This window comes from Bos grunniens, chromosome 17 (genome assembly GCF_055505025.1).
Source record: "Bos grunniens cultivar Pamir isolate PY7600 chromosome 17, Bosgru_T2T1.0, whole genome shotgun sequence".
In the NCBI taxonomy this organism is placed as follows: domain Eukaryota; kingdom Metazoa; phylum Chordata; class Mammalia; order Artiodactyla; family Bovidae; genus Bos; species Bos grunniens.
Genome location: NC_141181.1, coordinates 6332881 through 6352628, shown reverse-complemented (window position 1 = coordinate 6352628; position 19748 = coordinate 6332881). Strand labels below are relative to the sequence as shown.

The following is a 19748-nucleotide window of genomic DNA, read 5'->3' as shown; positions in this document are numbered from 1 at the left end:
CAGGATGTGTCTTATGCTGCTTTTATGTTTCCTCAGCTGCACATGAAAAGCCCTCAGTGAATATGCAGTTGATATATTTGATAAATATATCAAAAAACAGTGGCTCGCACCCTTATCACTATGCTAGAATAAAGTCAGGTGTTGGTTATGCTGGAAGGTAAAATCACCAAGATGAAGATCCAGAACTGGCTCATGTCTCATGCCACGATACGGACTCAAAGAATCTCAGGTTTTAGAAACTGAGAAGATGGATCAGCTAGTTCAACACCATCATTTTACAGCTGAGAACATGAGAAAGATTGGGAAAGAAATATCCAGAGTCCACGAGCCTAATGTTTGTGAGAGGAACAGAGGATACGAAATTGATGATGTTTCAGTTCTTCAACATTAGCGTATCCTCAGAAGGTTGACGTGGCGGCTTTGTATTTACATTTTGGCGTCCTCTAAGTGTTCCAAAGTGCTTTTTATTATCTTGTAGAGCCTCCCTCCTTTATGTTCTTACCAAAATCTGTGGAGGAAGGCACTTTTCACAGAGGCTGTCACTGCATCTCATGGTTGACCTTTGTTGATAAACGTTAGCTTCCTGCCCGAGCTGATGCGGCGGGTCAGAGGCTCCAGGCTCTGTGTGCAGCCCCAGCAAGCTGGCACGCCCGGAGGTTGCTTGACTTGCCCAAGGCCCCCAGCTCCTAAGGGTCAACATGCATCTGTTTCGCATTCCACTGCAGTCCATTTTCAACTATGCTCTGATGCCTTTAAAAAAAAAAATCTTAAATTATTATCTCTAGATTCTGAGAATTCCAGCTTAGAAGGAAATACATTTTTAATTTGCTGCTCAGCAAAGAGAAAGAACAGCTAACACAAGTACTTACCTACCCTGGGTAGAAGTTTAGGAACCAAACTTGGGGGAAAGACAGCCTGCTTTGCTGAATGCAGAGAGACAGTGCTGCCTGTTGCCAGGGAGGAGTTGAGACTGGAGGAGGATGGGTCACCTAGCCAGCTCTCTGCTCCTCCAAAGTCCCAGGCAGGTCTTCCCAGTGCAGATTCAGTATTTGTCTTATGTTGTAGGGGCTCCAAGACATCAGTGCTTGTATTTAACTATATAAAATGTCAAACAAAATAAGAACAATGTTTTGGTTATTTCTACCACTTTCTTTCCATTTAATTTTACATTAAAAATTATACTGTAGTGCTTATTCATTTGTTAGTGGACAGAAAATTTAACAGGGAAGTAAATATATATATTTTAAACAGTTTTGAATGCTGAGTCTTGTCACACTAATGAGCCACAAAATCAGTCTTTGCTTTGCTAAGTTGCTTCAGTCATGTCTGACTCTGTGCGAGTCATCCCATAGATGGCAGCCCACCAGGCTCCCCCATCCCTGGATTCTCCAGGCAAGAACACTGGAGTGGGTTGCCATTTCCTTCTCCAGTGCATGAAAGTGAAAAGTGAAAGTGAAGTCGCTCAGTGGTGTCCGACTCTTAGCGATCCAATGGACTGCAGCCCACCAGGCTCCTCCATCCATAGGATATTCCAGGCACGAATACTGGAGTGGGGTGCCATTGCCTTCTCCGCAAAATCAGTCTGGTGGGTCACAAACAGCACTTCAAAACAGAATCAAAGAGAAAATATTGGAGTGCACTGTGTTTAGTAATGGTAAGTATCATATTGTTATAAATTCTTGTGATGTGCCATGGCTTTAAAAAGCTTCAGAAAGGACTGTTGTCGTGTTTTGGAGGATTGCTCGCAGAACGGGCTATGCCATTAGTCTTGACGCCACGTTCTGCTCTGTCATGGGCTGCAGTAGTCGCAGTTGGTCTTCTAGGAAAATTCGTTTCTGTTCTGAGTGCCTGGTATACAGGAGGCACTGTTCTCAGTGCTGTGGATGAGATCTCTCTAGCAGTTTACTTACCAAGCAAGTCATCTTATTTCCAGAGAAAACACTGGATGAGTTTGCATAGGGTTTAACTGTAACTAACAGAAAATGCCCTTTGATAATCTTGTCTCATCCCATCCACCAATTCTGTTTATACATCACTGGCCAAGGTATATACTGAGGTACTTACATGCAAAGGAAGAAGGGAAATGTGGTTTTTAGCTCTAAAGTTAGGATTTGTTCCCAGGAAGAAAAGGAGACTGAGTACTGGGGGACATTTAGAAGTCCCCACTCTAAACCTCAGGGTTTCTTCCATGTTAACATTGACGGGCAGTGGGAAGTTCCAGTTACTGTAATTCTTGTAAAAGTGCTGGCTGGGCAGGGATAGGCTTGTGTGGGTTGTTGGCTGCACCAGGGATGCCCTGCTGGGCGGCAGAGAGGAGGATGAAGGGCGTCTCCTGCTTGACTCACAAGCACCGTGGTCTCGTGGGCAGAAGGCACTTTCTGCTCCGGTAGAGCTGTCTGCTTTCCAGGCTATGGCCCTGGGGGCTGTTCTGCCGGGTGACGCTGCAGGGTTGGAGGGTGGTTTACTGCTTCACAGACTTGCACTATACAGGCTGGTTTTTGGTTTGTTTTTTAATTTTTAATTTTATATTGGATTACAGCCTATTAGCAGTGTTGTGATAGTTTCAGGTGGACAACAGAAGGACTCAGCTACACGTATGCATGTATCCATTCTCCCCCAACCCCCGCTCCATCCAGGCTGTCATATGACACTGAGCAGAGTTCCCTGTGCTAGACAGTAGGCCCTTGGTTATCCATCTTATTTTTTGAAATAGTTGTATGTATCTGTGGCTGTGCTGAGTCTTTGTAGCCGTGTGGGTTTCTTCTCTCGCTGTGGCTGCTCTTGGTTGCGGTGTACAGGCTTCTGGTGGTGGGCTCCTCTGGGTATGGAGCACAGGCTCTTGGATGCTCGGGCTTCAGCACTTGTGGTGCGTGGGCTCTGTAGTTGCAGCTCCTGGCTCTAGAGCACGGGCTCAGTGGTCGCAGTACATGGGCTTAATTGCTCCACGGCACGTGGGATCCTGCCCCACCAGGGACTGAACCCATGTCTCCTGCATCGGCAGGCAGATCTTTTACCACCGAGACACCAAGGAAGCCCTGGGTACTTATGTTAAACATAGCAGTGTGTACATGTTGATCCCAAACTCTCTGGTTCTGCCCCTTTTCCTTGGACAGCTCTTCTCCCCTAGATTTGCTGCTTTAAAAATTATAGAAGTTAGTAAGCAGCAAGGGTTTACTGCAGAGCACAGGGAATCATTCCCATTATTTTGTAATAATCCATATTGGACTATAATCTGCAAAAAAGTGAATCAATATACTAAAACGAGCACAATATTGTAAATCATCTATACTTCAAAAAAAAACACAAAACTGTAGAAGTTGGGAGACCAACCTGTCTGTATTCACTGCCTTATACACGCCCACCCACCCCGTTTTGGAGTTTGAGCGGGTCCCAGGTACTGTGAAGCCTCCCCATCTCTGACCTCCCATAATTCTTCACGTCACTTCTGTCCTGCTGCAGGGGAAGAAAATTAGGGCTATAAATTAAGCTTTCGTTTATTTTTTGATTTGAAAAGAAAAATTAGATTTCTTTCTTTTTCAACAAGTGCAGAAGGGACATAATGCAGAATCACAGGATTCTGCTCTTAAGCAGGATTCTGCTCTTAAGCGTCAGGATCATGGAAAGATAGGAAGGGTCCCACCCACTCTACATGGAGAAACACAAAAAACAGCTCACACAAACTCCACCTTATCTAAGGCAGGCAGGTGGTATTCATCTTGGAAACAAAAGTAGAGAAGGCAGGGAGAATCTGGTCTGAAAGTTGGTGTTAATCTTTTATTCTTTCCCTGCATGCTCCTAAGAGATCATTAAAGATTTATCAGCAACAAATGCCCTGCAGGCTTTTCTTCAGGTAGTTGTAAGAAAACCAAAAAACAAAGAGAACGCAAAGGAAGCTTATAGCCTGCTTATTTCACGTTCTTGATATAGTTTTCTCTTGCCCCACACTAACTTTTTAAAGCATTATGTATTTTATTCATTTCCTTATTCTAAAAGTGATTTAGTTAACCTGCTTGAGATAGTTAGGGATGTTGACTCAATGAACTTTTCCAGTAAATGCAGAAGATTATGTAATAGCATAGAAAATTGTAGGGGGCTTTCCCGGTGGCTCAGACGGTAAAGAATCCACCTGCAATGCAGGAGATTCGAGTTTGATCCCTGGGTCAGGAAGATCCCCTGGAGCAGCGCACGGCAACCCGCTCCAGTGTTGTTGCCTGGAGAATCCCATGGACAGAGGAACCTGGCAGGCTACAGTCCATAGAATCACAAAGAGTCGGGCACGACTGATCGACTGATCGACTAACACTGTCTAACATTTACATACTTAAAAGAAGTGAGCTTCTTTTAAGAGTCCCCCTCTCCGGTCTCTTTTATGACTGACTTGCATTTTAAGTGAGACAGAAAGAATAACTGACAGGCTGCCCCTCTGTGCCTCACCCTGTGGTTAGTGGGTACCTGGTGATGAACAAGTTTGGGATAACAGAGAAAACCGCCAGGAAGACTAGAATTACTGAATTTGTTGGAGGGAACACCTGTGTATTTTCTCGGTCTTGCATTGTATTGAGGTCTTCTCTAGTGGATAAGAAGCCAGGAGTGAAACCTGCCCTTTATCATCAGAACTTGTCTTTGTTACAGTTTTGGTGTCTAGGAAAACTGTCCATGTGTAAAATTCCACTCCCAAACAACACATGGAACCCAGCAATCAGACTCAGTGGGGATTGGGGTGACAGGCATTAGAGGCCACCACGTGACAGTTGTTCTCAAATAAAACTCCATTCTAAAGAAGCTGCCTGAAACCACCCTCTTAACCATTTCCCCTCCACCACTGGGTTTAATGTTTGCTCGTCAGAATTCAATAGTATTGTCTTGTTAATCAAGAAGAGTAATTAGGAGGAAGCCCAAGGAAGCGTTTCCTTTTTCCCAATGCATCACTTTTCTCAGTTGCCATAATCAAGAGCGTGGCATGAGTCAGGCTCTTTATTTCCTATGAAGTGTTCACCAAGAGTTGGACATGACTGAGTGACTTAGCACACACAGAAAAGGAAGATTGCCTCTGCGGGTCACATATTGTCAAATGAATCTAACTACCTTGCTCATGAAGGCATCCCCAACATAGACTTTGAAAACCATATTTGTTTGTTTGTTTTATTAGTAACAGGGTACCTGATTTCCATCCTGACATGTTTATTGATTATCCTTTGGGTACCTGCTGGCGTACAAATTGTTTTGAGAATTCACACTGTAGGTCAGACATAGTCATTTCTGCAGTAAGTTTGCAATCTTAAAAAATGGAAAAATGCATTAACAAGAGTGAGAAAGGGAATGGATTTAGTCTAGCAAAGAGGAAGCTGAGGGCTTTCATAAGAACTGCAGAACAGGAAGGGAAGTGGAGTTTGGGGGGACAGCATTTCCCCACCACCACTTAACCTGAGGGCAGTGAGTGTAAGGCACACTTTACATTACAGCAGGTGGAATTTTACTTCACCTTGAGGCATGCTTTCTTGATTGCAGAGACCTCCTGAGCTGTGCTGCCAAAGGAAGCTGTGCAATCCCTGTTTGGTTGTCTCTGGCTTTCCACCCTCAGACCTCCCTTCTTCTCTAAGCTTGCTCTTCAGGCTTCTGGCGGTCCTGTTAGCTTACCCTAGGCTTCTTCCAATAAGTATCTTTTCTGCTTAGGCCCACTCAGTTCCCCTGAGATGGTGTGGACTCAGAGAGCTGAAACAATATGCTGAGAATGGTCTTCAGTTATACACAGGTGCCCCAAAGCAGATTGGTGATGTTGTTTTTATAGTTCTTCATATTGCAACTAAGAAGAATCTTTCTGGAAGAATTAGTAAACAGAAAGGGATGGGTGAAATGATCTTCGGAATACTCTTCAGATCCTTGCTACTGAGATAAAACTTACTTTGCTTCAGAATTTCCTTGTTGTTTCTGACCACAGAGCTGCCATACTGTGAAATAACTTTCTTAGTGATACTTGGAGTATTTCAGCAATGAAATTCTATACTGGATATAGTTCAAATATAGTGGATCATATATTGAATTATACTCTGATAAGTTACATTATAATGAAGTAGGATTGTAGACATTATATACTCATAGAATAGGAAGGAAGGCTTTATAAATAATTTGCTGACTTCTCCAGGGAGAGGTTTATCATAGGCAAGGAGAAGTATCTTCTGTTTAATTAGTCAGTCAATTAATATTTAATTGATTTAATTAATTCATATATTTAATGTATTATAGATACATCAAGAAAATAATGGGGGAAGAGGCAGAGACTGGTTTTACTTTTAACTTCTTTTCCTTAAAATATGTTGCAGAAATCATTGTAGCCATCACTGTAATCTCTTTCCTCAGTTATTTTAGGAATGAATAGCCACACCTATTGACTTATGGCAGAGAGCAAAGAGGAACTAAAGAGCCTCTTGATGAAAATGAAAGAGGAGAGTGAAAAGTTGGGGGGTCAGGATGGGGAACACATGTACACCCATGGCTGATTAATGTCAATGTATGGCAAAAACCACTATAATATTATAAAGTAATTAGCCTCCAATTAAAATAAATAAATTAATTTTTTTTTAAAGTTGGCTTAAAACTCAACATTCAAAAAACTAAGATCATGGCATCCGGTCCCATCACTTCATGGCAAATAAATGGGGAAACACTGGAAACAGTGGGAGAATTTATTTTCTTTGGCTCCAAAATCACTGCAGATGGTGACTGCAGCCATGAAATTAAAAGACACTTGCTCCTTGGAAGAAAAGCTATGACCAACCTAGATAGCTTATTAAAAGCAGAAACATTACTTTACCAGTAAAGGTCCATCTAGTCAAAGCTATGGTTTTTCCAGTAGTCATGTATGGATGTGAGAGTTGGACTACAAAGAAAGCTGAGCACTGAAGAATTGATGCTTTTGAACTGTGGTGTTGGAGAAGACTCTTGAGTCCTTTGGACTGCAAGGAGATCCAACCAGTCCATCCTAAAGGAAATCATCCTGAATATTCACTGGAAGGACTGATGCTGAAGCTGAAGCTCCAATACTTTGGCCACCTGATGTGAAGAATCGACTAATTGGAAAAGACCTTGGTGCTGGGAAAGACTGAAGGCAGGAGGAGAAGGGGACAACAGAGGATGAGATGGTTGGATGGCATCACCAACGCGATGGACATGAGTTTGAGTAGGCTCCGGGAGTTGGTGAAGGACAGGGAAGCCTGACGTGCTGCAGCCCATGGGGTAGCAAAGAGTTGGACATGACTGAGCGGCTGAACTGAACTGAATTGACTTTGGATGTCACCTCCTCTCACATCCCCGCCTGCCTCTGCTGGTGGGGTAGAGGCAGTGAGTGCCTGGAGGCCAAGGAGCAGGAGGGGCCAGGAGGGAAGGAGCCTGAATCTTCAGTGCAGCCTTTTTGCAGACTGGGAATAATTGAATGTTTTCGGTCCTGAATTTTTGGCTGAAACAGTGGTGCCGCTCCCTGAGAACCAGGATGTCTGTGTCTCTGCTCCTGTTCCTGAGTGTTGCTCGTGCTCTGTGTCCTGGGAGGGAAGGAGAAGGCTGGGAAGAGTCCAGCTGCAGCGGCGGCTGCCCTGGGGCGGACACGCCCTGCCTGTCCCTCGGTGGCTCTCCCTCTGGCAGCAGCAGCCTGTGTTCCCTGGGAAAACCCCTTCGTGTCTGTTTCACGCTATCCAGCCTCATCTTTGCTTCCCCGTACTGATTTCAGTGGTCCGGGGGCCCCTGGTCTCCTTGTTTCCTGCCCCTGGGTGGAGCCACTGGGGCTGAGGCCTCATGGAGGACCCAGAAGAACCTTGCTGGGCTAGTTATCTCCTCTACACCAAAGGGGACGCCAAAGAAGGGTGCCTTTTAACGTGGAGAGGGTGCAGCAGTAGCCTGATCCCGCTGCCCACCACCTGCCTGGGCAACAGAAGGTAGTAACCATCTGTTTGTCCCAGTGTGACCAGATCTCATACAAAACACAGCTAGCAGGCGGGGATGTATCGTTCAGGACACACATAAACCTGCCATTCCAGGGAGGATTCTGGTGCTAATTTAGATGCGAATGGAATTGCCCGGCTAGAGCTGATCACGGAAAGGTCGGGGTGTCTATATGCTCAGTGTCCTTCCCGCGCTGTGCATGTAGCTGATGCGCTGCCGCGATTGTGGGCATGAGGTTGGGCTGGGTTCTAGCTTCACTTTGGGGAGAGCTTTGACTTTGCCCAAGTGGAAAGTGTCAATTCCTCCCTTACCTCTCATCCCCTTTTTCAAAGAAAACAAATTCTTTATTTTGTCCATTTCTGAGAAACGACATTTTAATTAAAATGCAGACGCACTGTTGGAGCTCTCAGGCTAAGGTAAAAAGGAGTGGACTGACAGTAAATTCAGTTGCCCCCCTGTCCACAGAACCGACCTTAGCTCTCCATGCAGTTCACCGAGATCCAGGCCTTGCTGGGAGATAGCCTGGAGCGCAGGGCGCTGGTGGGGAAAGGCTGTGAATTGGTTGGGTTTTTGCACTGCTACTTTAGTGTTTTTTTCAAATGTTGTAACTATTAATTTAATGCACAGCCAGAAACTTATTTTCTACATTTCTGTTTATGCATTTTCTTAATTGAATGTAACGAGACATATACATGCAAAATGTATTACATATAGTTGGAACCAAATATTTATATACAAGTTTGGCAAAACAGGACTTATTTTTACTACATGCAGTCTATTCCAGTACTTTCTGTTTGAACCTGGTCTAACCATGAGTGGACCAAGGCATTGATTGTTTTACCTACTTTGGGTCTCAAACTGTGGTTTGAAAGACATGTTTAAGCAGTTGGTGAAGGGCACTTGGCGTGAAGGACAACTCAGGTAGGGGCCAGTGGAGGTGGAAAGTGTGGTGAAGAGGTTTCAAAAAACAGACTAAACTGGACTGCATAGCAGGAAAAATAAGTACCTGTGTCAGGGTCTCATTCTAGAACTTGGGCTGAGAAGTAGGCATGTGAAAGTGCCTAGGCAAATATCCTGTTTGGGTTCATGGTTGTACCTTCTTGTAAAGGATAATTATTTGTCTGTAGGACCTGAGTTTTCCTTAAGTCATTGCAGCCATTGTGGTCTGCCTTTAGTAAGAAAGAACATTCCCAAGCTTTATTATTGTGTATTATATGGCAGAACCTCATTTACCCTTTCTGCTGGAATTTCTATGTAAATTTGTAGCTGCAGTTCTTTATAGAACAAGGTCAATAAATACTGACACACAACCGTGAGGCCGAAAGGTCCTCCTTACATCAGCAGCCGACTGTCCTTCACGACTGGCCCACGAGAAGGCGGCTGCTTTCTCGTTTGGCTGATCCTTGCTCTTTGGGGCATTGGCAGAACCTGAATTTTACAGTCCGCACAGCCCAGCCGCCTGCCCCTGGTGGCTCATCATTAGCTTTCAAGTGATCACGCTTAGGCTCTGGTCTCATCCTCCTTTAAGGAGGTTTCCTATTTGGAGGATTAGAGGAAGTTTCTGAGAAGTCAAGATAATGGGGCGGGAGAAGATTTTCTAGGATAAAAGGCTTCTAAGGGCTCTGAGAATATGGAGGAGGGAAGAGGGGGAAAGAGAAGGGAACCAGATTTTCTTGGTTTGGGTATTCATTTAAGGTGAGGATGACCTCGATTCATAAAGACTTTGCAACCTGATGCTTAATAGAGTTGGGCTTTAATATTTATAGCACGTTATGTAAATGCTGCCCCTCCAAGTGCTTCCTTAAATCCTCTTAGCTTATAAATGACAGCTTGGATTTCTAAAAAAAAAAACAGAAATCTTTTCATTTATCTGGTTTAAGAGTAGTAAACAATAGATGCTTAATGCCCGCCTTTCATGCCAGGTCCCAAAGACTGAGACTTAGATTCTCAAGAGTTTATCGCTGTGCTTTGGAGCTGATTACAGCCATGCATAGCTAAAGAGGGGGAAAGCTGGTGCTACACACTGTGGGTGCAAAGGCAGCTCCTGGAATTGCGTGTAGCATGTCAGCTCAGCAGTGCTCCACAGGTAAGTTGAAAACACAGAAACTACACACGTGGTCCCTTTGAAATGATTGTTATTGTCATTTAGTCGCTTGGTCGTGTCCAACTTTTTTGTGATCCCATGGGCTGTAGTCCACCAGGCTCCTCTGTCCCTGGGATTTCCCAGGCAAGAATACTCAAGTTGCCATTTCCTTCTCCAGAGGATCTCCCTACCCAGGAATCGATTAATGCTACTTCTTTTTTCTTCTAGTAATCAAGATTGTTAGGGAATTCAAATTTTGTGTTAATGATTTTAGGTTAAATTTTTACTCTAGGGAGATTGCAGTCATGCAATGGGGGTGAGCTAATGGAACTGTGTGTTTGGTGGTGGTGTCAGTCCTTTCCCCTTAATTGTTCTGGGTGACATCAGTTATTCTGTAATTTTTATTTTAAAAAAAGTCCCCACTCACTGGGGCCTTCAGATCTCATGCAGAGAAGAGGGAAGAATTAAAAATCTTAAGCTCAGCTTTGGCAAATGTAAATTGCCAGGTCCGTGGAGGCTGTCATTTGCTCAGGAAATGTTTATTGAGTACCGTCTGTGCGCAGGGCTCTTTCCATTGCCCTGCGGTAATAAAGAAAAAGATGCAGCTTGCGTCCCAGGACAGCATAGTAAGTGCCGTGAGCCTGGGGCTAGAGAACGCAGGAGAACACAGGGATAGAAGCTGTTTGTTCAGAAGCAGGGCAGCCCACGAGGAGGACTCTTCTTCAAATAATTTGTCTGCCAAGTGGTTGGTGCTTACCTGTTTCCTGTGCTTTATTTGGACGCAGAGAGCTTTTACATCTGGTCAGATGACACAGGGGTGTGTTGGGTGAGGAGTCATAAGATTGACACTGAGTGGGGAATGGAAGGGCCGCACGTAGCGCTCAGGCCACTCGGGGTACTGTCAGTGGGCTCTGAGAGTGCATTCAGATGTACTGCAGGGGCCTTGCCGGACGCAGTGCTCAGGCCACTCGGTACTGTCAGTGGGCTCTGAGAGTGCATTCAGCTGTACTGTAGGGGCCTGGCCGGACGCAGCGCTCAGGCCACTCGGTACTGTCAGTGGGCTCTGAGAGTGCATTCAGCTGTACTGTAGGGGCCTGGCCGGACGCAGCGCTCAGGCCACTCGGGGTACTGTCAGTGGGCTCTGAGAGTGCATTCAGATGTACTGTAGGGGACTTGCTTAGAATAAAGAAAACAGACAGAACTGATTTCGTAATATCTATGTGGACACAGACGCTTACTCCTTGGAAGGAAAGTTATGACCAACCTAGATAGCATATTCAAAAGCAGAGACGTTACTTTGCCAACTAAGGTCCATCTAGTCAAGGCTATGGTTTTTCCTGTGGTCATGTATGGCTGTGAGAGTTGGACTGTGAAGAAGGCTGAGCGCCGAAGAATTGATGCTTTTGAACTGTGGTGTTGGAGGAGACTCTTGAGAGTCCCTTGGACTGCAAGGAGATCCAACCAGTCCATTCTGAAGGAGATCAGCCCTGGGATTTCTTTGGAAGGAATGATGCTAAAGCTGAAACTCCAGTACTTTGGCCACCTCATGCAAAGAGTTGACTCATTGGAAAAGACTCTGATGCTGAGAGGGATTGGGGGCAGGAGGAGAAGGGGACGACAGAGGATGAGATGGCTGGATGGCATCACTGACTCGATGGACGTGAGTCTGAGTGAACTCCGGGAGTTGGTGATGGACAGGGAGGCCTGGCGTGCTGCGATTCATGGGGTCACAAAGAGTCGGACACGACTGAGTGACTGAACTGAACTGAACTGAACTGATATGGACTCATCTATCTAGCACATCCCTAAGAATCAAGAAATTCATAAAAGTAATTCAAGCCTTTCTGTGCAGATGCATCCTTGCGAGAGCTGTCCACACTTACATAGCAGGTCTGAAGATCTGGTTTCTAAACTGAGTTGTGGATTTTGAAGGCAGAAAAGGAGAGGAGGAAAGCATTTTTAAAGGAATGGCCCAGTAACAGTATGATAAAATGACAGCTAACACTTTTAAAGTGAGGAGAAAAGAAGATCGACTACTGGAAAAGAAAAGATGTGATCACTCAAAATTTATCACCATCTGTTTCTTTTAGCATCAAGTGTGTTTGACTCATGGCAGGGGAGATATCTAAGCTTTCTAGGGTATAAGGCTGAAATCTGAAATTTTGAACCGTTTCCCTGGTAATTCTCATGCAACCTTGTTTGAGTCTTTTTGTATTACAGACAGTATGGCAGTTGATGGCTCCTGTTCTGCCTTTAGGTCTTCCCAGGTGGCTCAGTGGTAAAGAATCCGCCTGCCAGTGCCTGCAATTGCAGGAGACATGGGTTTAATCCCCTCAAGAAGGAAGTGACAACCCACTGCAGTATTCTTGCCTGGAAAATCCCATGGACAGAGGACCCTGGCAGGCTACAGTCTATAGGGTTGCAAAGAGTCGGACATGACTTAGCACAATTCTGCCTTTAGGAAGACAAAGCAATGTATACTCACTCTTAAAATATTCCCAGTCAAAATGTTTAAAATAAAAATTTGTTGCTTTAAGCATCAAATCCTCAGTTCTTTGAAAAACTTGACTCTTTAGAGGAGTCTGTTTCCTGAAAGATTGATGTTTTACTGCATGGGAAAATCACAGCACATAGAAAATAGTAATCTGTATTATTTAAAAAGTCACAGTTACTTTATAAGCAGTAAACTCTTACAGCAGTTTATAAATAATACTTTATGTATATTATTCAGTTATAAAATTCTGACTTGCAACTTGCCTGAAACGTATCTGAACTTCTGCAGCGTTTTGTTTCTGCACCTGTCATTTGCTATTTATTATATTTAGTGTGCTAGATCATAAATAGAACCCATCTTCCTGGACAGGAAATGTGTTGTTTCTATCTTCTTGTTCATAAGAAATCCCAATAAAGGTTTATTGAATGACTAGTAAGGGAACAAGTTATACTGAGCTTTCTAATTAATCCTTTTTATGGACCATGAACATACTTTCTATTATCTTTTCCCTCTTTGTGATTACACACTAAAATCTTGATGGTATTTGAACTGCATCTGGTGTATGAAGGTTGTCAGAACACTTGAATTGCTTCTTTCTGCCTTTGCTTTTCCCTTACTGAATTAAAAGGTGGAATCAGCATGAGATTTTGAGGAATGTGAATAGGTTAGGGGCTTCAAATGAAGCTCTGAAGTGTGCTCTCGTGGCAGGCGTGTTCTTGCCTTGATGGGGTCACCACGGTGAGGCTGGGGGCCGTTGGAGAGGCATGGATCGCAGCATCGGGGGAGGCTCACCTGCGTTCACTCTGTCGTTGGGCCCAGGTGACTGTGGAGGAGGTCATGACCACCACCGCCTACCTGGACCTTTTTCTGCGCAGCATCTCCGAGCCAGCACTGCTCGAGACCTTCCTCCGCTTTATCCTGTTGCACCAGCACGAGAATGTCCACATCTTGGATACACTCACGAGCCGAATCAACACCCCATTCCGGGTAAGGAGAGCCCCAGTGGAAGGGAAGTTATGACTCAGGACACAGTTCAGGAGAGTTTGTTTTTGGGATAAAACTGTGAATATTCTCTTCTTTTTATTTACCCTCCTTTTATTTTCCTTTCAGCCTTTACTTTTCTGTTTTGGAAGAGATGAGCTAGATTGTTTTGCTGCCTGGAGCCCTTCTGTCTGGGAGGTGGAAGTTACTGCCTTTTCTAGACAGTTTTCTCAGTTTGTCTGGGTTGACACTTTCTTGCGCAGAACCAGCAGAATGTGCTTCCGAGGAGACAAGGAACAGGGGATGGGGCTGAAGCTCAAGTAAAGCCAAAGAGCTGAAGTCTGTCAAGTCTGGGTATTAGAGATCATATTTCTGTCCATAAGTGGTTTGAAATGCAAGTCTGGGCACGTGTGAATTTAGGTAGTCATTCTTTGTTTGGTGCTCTGATTAACTTTGAAAATCCTCTCATACCTTTAGTGTAATCCTTTGCAGCCCTCTCCCCATAGGCTGCCTCTGTTTAATTGCAATTATTATTTTAAAAGCAAAGGTATATTGGAAGAAAATGAAAACACTAGTTTGCAAAGATCCATATATCCTAATGGTTATATATAAGCAGCATTATTGTAAGGCGCAGCGGCTGCGCTTTGCTGGAGCACCAAGGTAAGAGAAACCCAAGTAAGACGGTAGGTGTTGCAAGAGGGCATCAGAGGGCAAACACACTGAAACCATACTCACAGAAAACTAGTCAGTCTAATCACACTAGGACCACAGCCTTGTCCAACTCAATGAAACTAAGCCATGCCCGTGAGGCCACCCAAGACGGGCAGGTCATGGTGGAGAGGGCTGACAGAATGTCCACTGGAGAAGGGAATGGCAAACCACTTCAGTATTCTTGCCTTGAGAACCCCATGAACAGTATGAAAAGGCAAAATGATAGGATACTGAAAGAGAAACTCCCCAGGTCAGTAGGTGCCCAATATGCTACTGGAGATCAGCAGAGAAATAACTCCAGAAAGAATGAAGGGATGGAGCCAAAGCAAAAACAATACCCAGCTATGGATGTGACTGGTGATAGAAGCAAGGTCTGATGCTGTAAAGAGCAATATTGCATAGGAACCTGGAATGTCAGGTCCACGAATCAAGGCAAATTGGAAGTGGTCAAACAAGAGACGGCAAGAGTGAATGTCGACATTCTGGGAATCAGCGAACTGAAATAGACTGGAATGAGTGAATTTAACTCAGATGACCATTATATCTACTACTGCGGGCAGGAATCCCTCAGAAGAAATGGAGTAGCCATCATATCATGGTCAACAAAAGAGTCCGAAATGCAGTACTTAGATGCAATCTCAAAAACGACAGAATGATCTCTGTTCGTTTCCAAGGCAACCAGTAACGCTGAAGAAGCTGAGGTTGAACGGTTCTATGAAGACCTACAAGACCTTTTAGAACTAACACCCAAAAAAGATGTCCTTTTCATTATAGGGGACTGGAATGCAAAAGTAGGAAGTCAAGAAACACCTGGAATAACAGGCAAATTTGGCCTTGGAATACGGAATGAAGCAGGGCAAAGACTAATAGAGTTTTGCCAAGAAAATGCACTGGTCATAGCAAACACCCTCTTCCAACAACACAAGAGAAGACTCTACACATGGACATCACCAGATGGTCAACACTAAAATCAGATTGATTATATTCTTTGCAGCCAAAGATGGAGAAGCTCTATACAGTCAGCAAAAACAAGACCAGGAGCTGACTGTGGCTCAGACCATGAACTCCTTATTGCCAAATTCAGACTTAAATTGAAGAAAGTAGGGAAAACCACTAGACCATTCAGGTATGACCTAAATTGAATCCCTTATGATTATACAGTGAAAGTGAGAAATAGATTTAAGGGCCTAGATCTGATAGATAGAGTGCCTGATGAACTATGGACTGAGGTTCGTGACATTGTACAGGAGACAGGGATCAAGACCATCCCCATGGAAAAGAAATGCAAAAAAGCAAAATGGCTGTCTGGGGAGGCCTTACAAATATCTGTGAAAAGAAGAGAAGCAAAAAGCAAAGGAGAAAGGAAAGATATAAGCATCTGAATGCAGAGTTCCAAAGAATAGCAAGAAGAGATAAGAAAGCCTTTCTCAGCAATCAGTGCAAAGAAATAGAGGAAAACAACAGAATGGGAAAGACTAGAGATCTCTTCAAGAAAATTAGAGATACCAGGGGGACATTTCATGCAAAGATGGGCTCGATAAAGGACAGAAATAGTATGGACCTAACAGAAGCAGAAGATATTAAGAAGAGGTGGCAAGAATACACAGAAGAACTGTACAAAAAAGAACTTCACGACCCAGATAATCACAATGGTGTGATCACTCATCTAGAGCCAGATATCCTGGAATGTGAAGTCAAGAGGGCCTTAGAAAGCATCACTATGAACAAAGCTAGTGGAGGTGATGGAATTCCAGTTGAGCTATTTCAAATCCTGAAGGATGATGCTGTGAAAGTGCTGCACTCAATATGCCAGCAAATTTGGAAAACTCAGCAGTGGCCACAGGACTGGAAAAGGTCAGTTTTCATTCTAATCCCAAAGAAAGGCAATGCCAAAGAATGCTCAAACTACTGCACAATTGCACTCATCTCACATGCTAGTAAAGTAATGCTCAAAATTCTGCAAGCCAGGCTTCAGCAATACGTGAACCATGAACTTCCAGATGTTCAAGCTGGTTTTAGAAAAGGCAGAGGAACCAGGGATCAAATTGCCAACATCCTCTGGATCATGGAAAAAGCAAGAGAGTTCCAGAAAAACATCTATTTCTGCTTTATTGACTATGCCAAAGCCTTTGACTGTGTGGATCACAATAAACTGTGGAAAATTCTTAGAGAGATGGGAATACCAGACCACCTGATCTGCCTCTTGAGAAATCTGTATGCAGGTCAGGAAGCAACAGTTAGAACTGGACATGGAACAACAGACTGGTTCCAAATAGGAAAAGGAGTACATCAAGGCTGTATATTATCATCCTGCTTATTTAACTTACATGCAGAGTACATCATGAGAAACGCTGGACTGGAAGAAACACAAGCTGGAATCAAGATTGCCAGGAGAAATATCAATAACCTCAGATATGCAGATGACACCACCCTTATGGCAGAAAGTGAAGAGGAACTCAAAAGCCTCTTGATGAAAGTGAAAGTGGAGAGTGAAAAAATTGGCTTACAGCTCAACATTCAGAAAACGAAGATCATGGCATCTGGTCCCATCACTTCATGGGAAATAGATGGGGAAACAGTGGAAACAGTGTCAGACTTTATTTTTTGGGGCTCCAAAATCACTGCAGATGGTGACTGCAGCCATGAAATTAAAAGACACTTACTCCTTGGAAGGAAAGTTATGACCAACCTAGATAGCATATTCAAAAGCAGAGACGTTACTTTGCCAACAAAGGTCCGTCTAGTCAAGGCTATGGTTTTTCCAGTGGTCATGTATGGCTGTGAGAGTTGGACTGTGAAGAAGGCTGAACGCTGAAGAATTGATGCTTTTGAACTGTGGTGTTGGAGAAGACTCTTGAGAGTCCCTTGGACTGCAAGGAGATCCAACCAGTCCATTCTGAAGGAGATCAGCCCTGGGATTTCTTTGGAAGGAATGATGCTAAAGCTGAAACTCCAGTACTTTGGCCACCTCATGCGAAGAGTTGACTCATTGGAAAAGACTCTGATGCTGTGAGGGATTGGGGACAGGAGGAGAAGGGGACGACAGAGGATGAGATGGCTGGATGGCATCACTGACTTGATGGACGTGAGTCTGGGTGAACTCCGGGAGTTGGTGATGGACAGGGAGGCCTGGCGTGCTGTGATTCATGGGGTCGAGAAGAGTCGGACACGACTGAGCGACTGAACTGAACTGAACTGAAGCAGCATTATTTGCAATTTGCAAAGTGTCCAAGTTATGGAAGCAACCAAACTGTCCATCAACAAATGAACGGATAAAGAATATGTGGTGGGACTTCCCTGGTGGTCCAGTGGCTAAGAATCCGCCTTCCAGTGCAGGGGACACAGGTTCGACCCCTGGTTCAGGAAGATTCTACATGCACAGGACAACTAATTCCGTGCCTCACAACTGGTGAACCCTCGGCGCTCTAGAGCCTGTGCTCTGCAACAGGAGAAACCTGTGCCTGGAGCTAGAGAGTAGCCCCAAGTAGAGAAAGCCCTTGGATGACACTGATATCTAGTGCAGCCAAAAGAAGGAAAAAAAATAGAAAAAAAAAGGGAATGAAATTTTGCCATTTGCAAGAACTTGGATGGACTTGGAGGGCTTTATGCTAAATGAAGTAAGTCAGACAGAGAAACACATGCTGTATAATACCGCTTATATGTAGAATTTAGAAAATACAACAAACTAGTAAGTAAAACAGCCAAGAAGCTGACTCACAGCTATAGATAACGAATGTGGTTACCAGTGGTGAGCTGGAACGCGTAGTGGGGAAAAGGGATATTATGAAATCATGTGTGAAACTTTCGAAAACTGTAAAGCACCATAGAATTTAAAGAATTTTTCATTCAATAAAAACAAATCAAAAGCTTCAAATAAAGTTGGGTTTTTGAAAAGATTGACAAAATTGACAAACTTTTAGCTAGAGTACTAAGGAAGAAAGTAAGAAGAGTCAAATTAATAAAATCCAGGATGAAAGAAGGGATATTACTATTGACCTTACAGAACTAAAAAGGATTATGAGGGATACTGTGAACAACTATGTGCCAAAAGATTGGATACTTTAGATGAAACAGGCAAGTTCTAGAAAGATACAGTCTTCTGGGACTGATTCAAGAAGAAATCGAAAATGTATAAACAAGTAAGAACTCTTGTGTTTCAAAGAACACCATTAAGAAACTGCAAAGACAGCTGACACAGTAGGAAGAAATCTGTGCAAGTCATGTCTCTGATAAGATACTTGTATGTAGAATTACAAACTCCTGGGACTCAATAATAAAAAGACAGATACAGGGTGCTGAGCACCTTGACAGTGATTTGCCCAGGTTACTATGGTGACATATAGAACGGACTCAGAATGGGGAAAGGGGATGCTGAGGGGTAATCCTGGTAGAAAGAGAAGATTTCCTAGGAAAGATGGTGCCTAGGGTCAGTCTTAGAGAATAAGGAGGCTTTATCCTGCGGAAGAGACAGAGGAAGGCATTCCAGGCAGAAGAACGGGATGTGCAGAGGCATGGAGTGAGTGGAATGAAGTACGTTGCTTCTGCCCAACTGTAAGGGGTGGCCTGAGTCCAAGAGATGTTTTGGGGCACACCAAGTACAGTTCTTTCTCTGCAGCACTGTTACGAATTTCATTAACCAGGTTGTAAACTGGTCCTGCCTAGAAGATGGACTAGCGCTTATTCTCCTGTACAAACAGTAAGAGCCTCAATTACTTATGTGGCTGGATAGAACGATAAATGCTTACTCCCCAAAGGACACAGTGATTTTAGAATGTACCTTTGGGAACCTTCTCTGTTGGGCTCTTTATCCTTCCTTTTTGGAAATTAGAGATGGCAAGAATTCTTTTTCTTTTTTTTTTTTAATGATAAAAGTATTTAATGAAATACTTCAGGAAAGTATATCATCACCCCTCAGCACTATGGGAAATGGAACTCAGGAAAATCTTTGCCCCAAAGCCAAGAAACAAATCAAAAGGAGTTGAGGTTTGGGGCTGGGGACTCTAGGTAGAGAGTTGGCCGGGGTATATGCAATTTTCTTTTAGCCCTATCTTGTAAAAAATCAATGTCATATTTGAAAATAACTAGAAGGGTCTTCTCTGGCACTCCAGTGATTAAGACTCTGGGCTCCCAATGCTGGGGATCCAGGATTTGATCCCTGGGGGTCAGGGAACTAGATCCCACATGTTGCAACTAAGACTCTGCATGCCACAATTATTAATACAAGCTCCTGCATGCCGTAACAAAGACTCCTCACAACCAAATAAATAAACAAAATATTTAAAAAAGAAAATAGGAAAACAAATGACATAAGTAGATCGTGTGTGTGCGTGTGTGTGTGTGCGTGTGTGTGTGTGTGTGTGTGTGTTGGGGAGTTGTAGGGGGCGTGTTTATCTGGATCTTACATGAGCATAGGCATTTTGTAGGAGCGTGATTCTGCATAGTGGCATAATCCCAGGGATAGATTGTCGAATCAAATCCTACAGGAGAACTGGTGGTCTGAATATACATTTTCTCTGGCAGCAGCATCTTTAAAAAAAAAAAAAAAAT

General features: G+C 43.8%; 1 protein-coding gene across 13 annotated transcripts in view; it reads left to right on the top strand.

The window, feature by feature from the left end:
• The window catches only part of FHIP1A (FHF complex subunit HOOK interacting protein 1A), a 308835-nt gene that overhangs the window by 256223 nt on the left and 32864 nt on the right, over positions 1 to 19748 (top strand). For 10 of the 13 annotated variants that reach the window (XM_086346317.1, XM_086346321.1, XM_086346320.1 and 7 more), the window contains one exon: positions 13329 to 13496. The exons of the other annotated variants lie outside the window; for them this stretch is intronic. In XM_086346317.1, coding sequence (XP_086202443.1) covers positions 13329 to 13496 — 168 coding nt within the window. The remainder of the gene's footprint in view (positions 1 to 13328; positions 13497 to 19748) is intronic. 13 annotated transcript variants of the gene reach the window in all.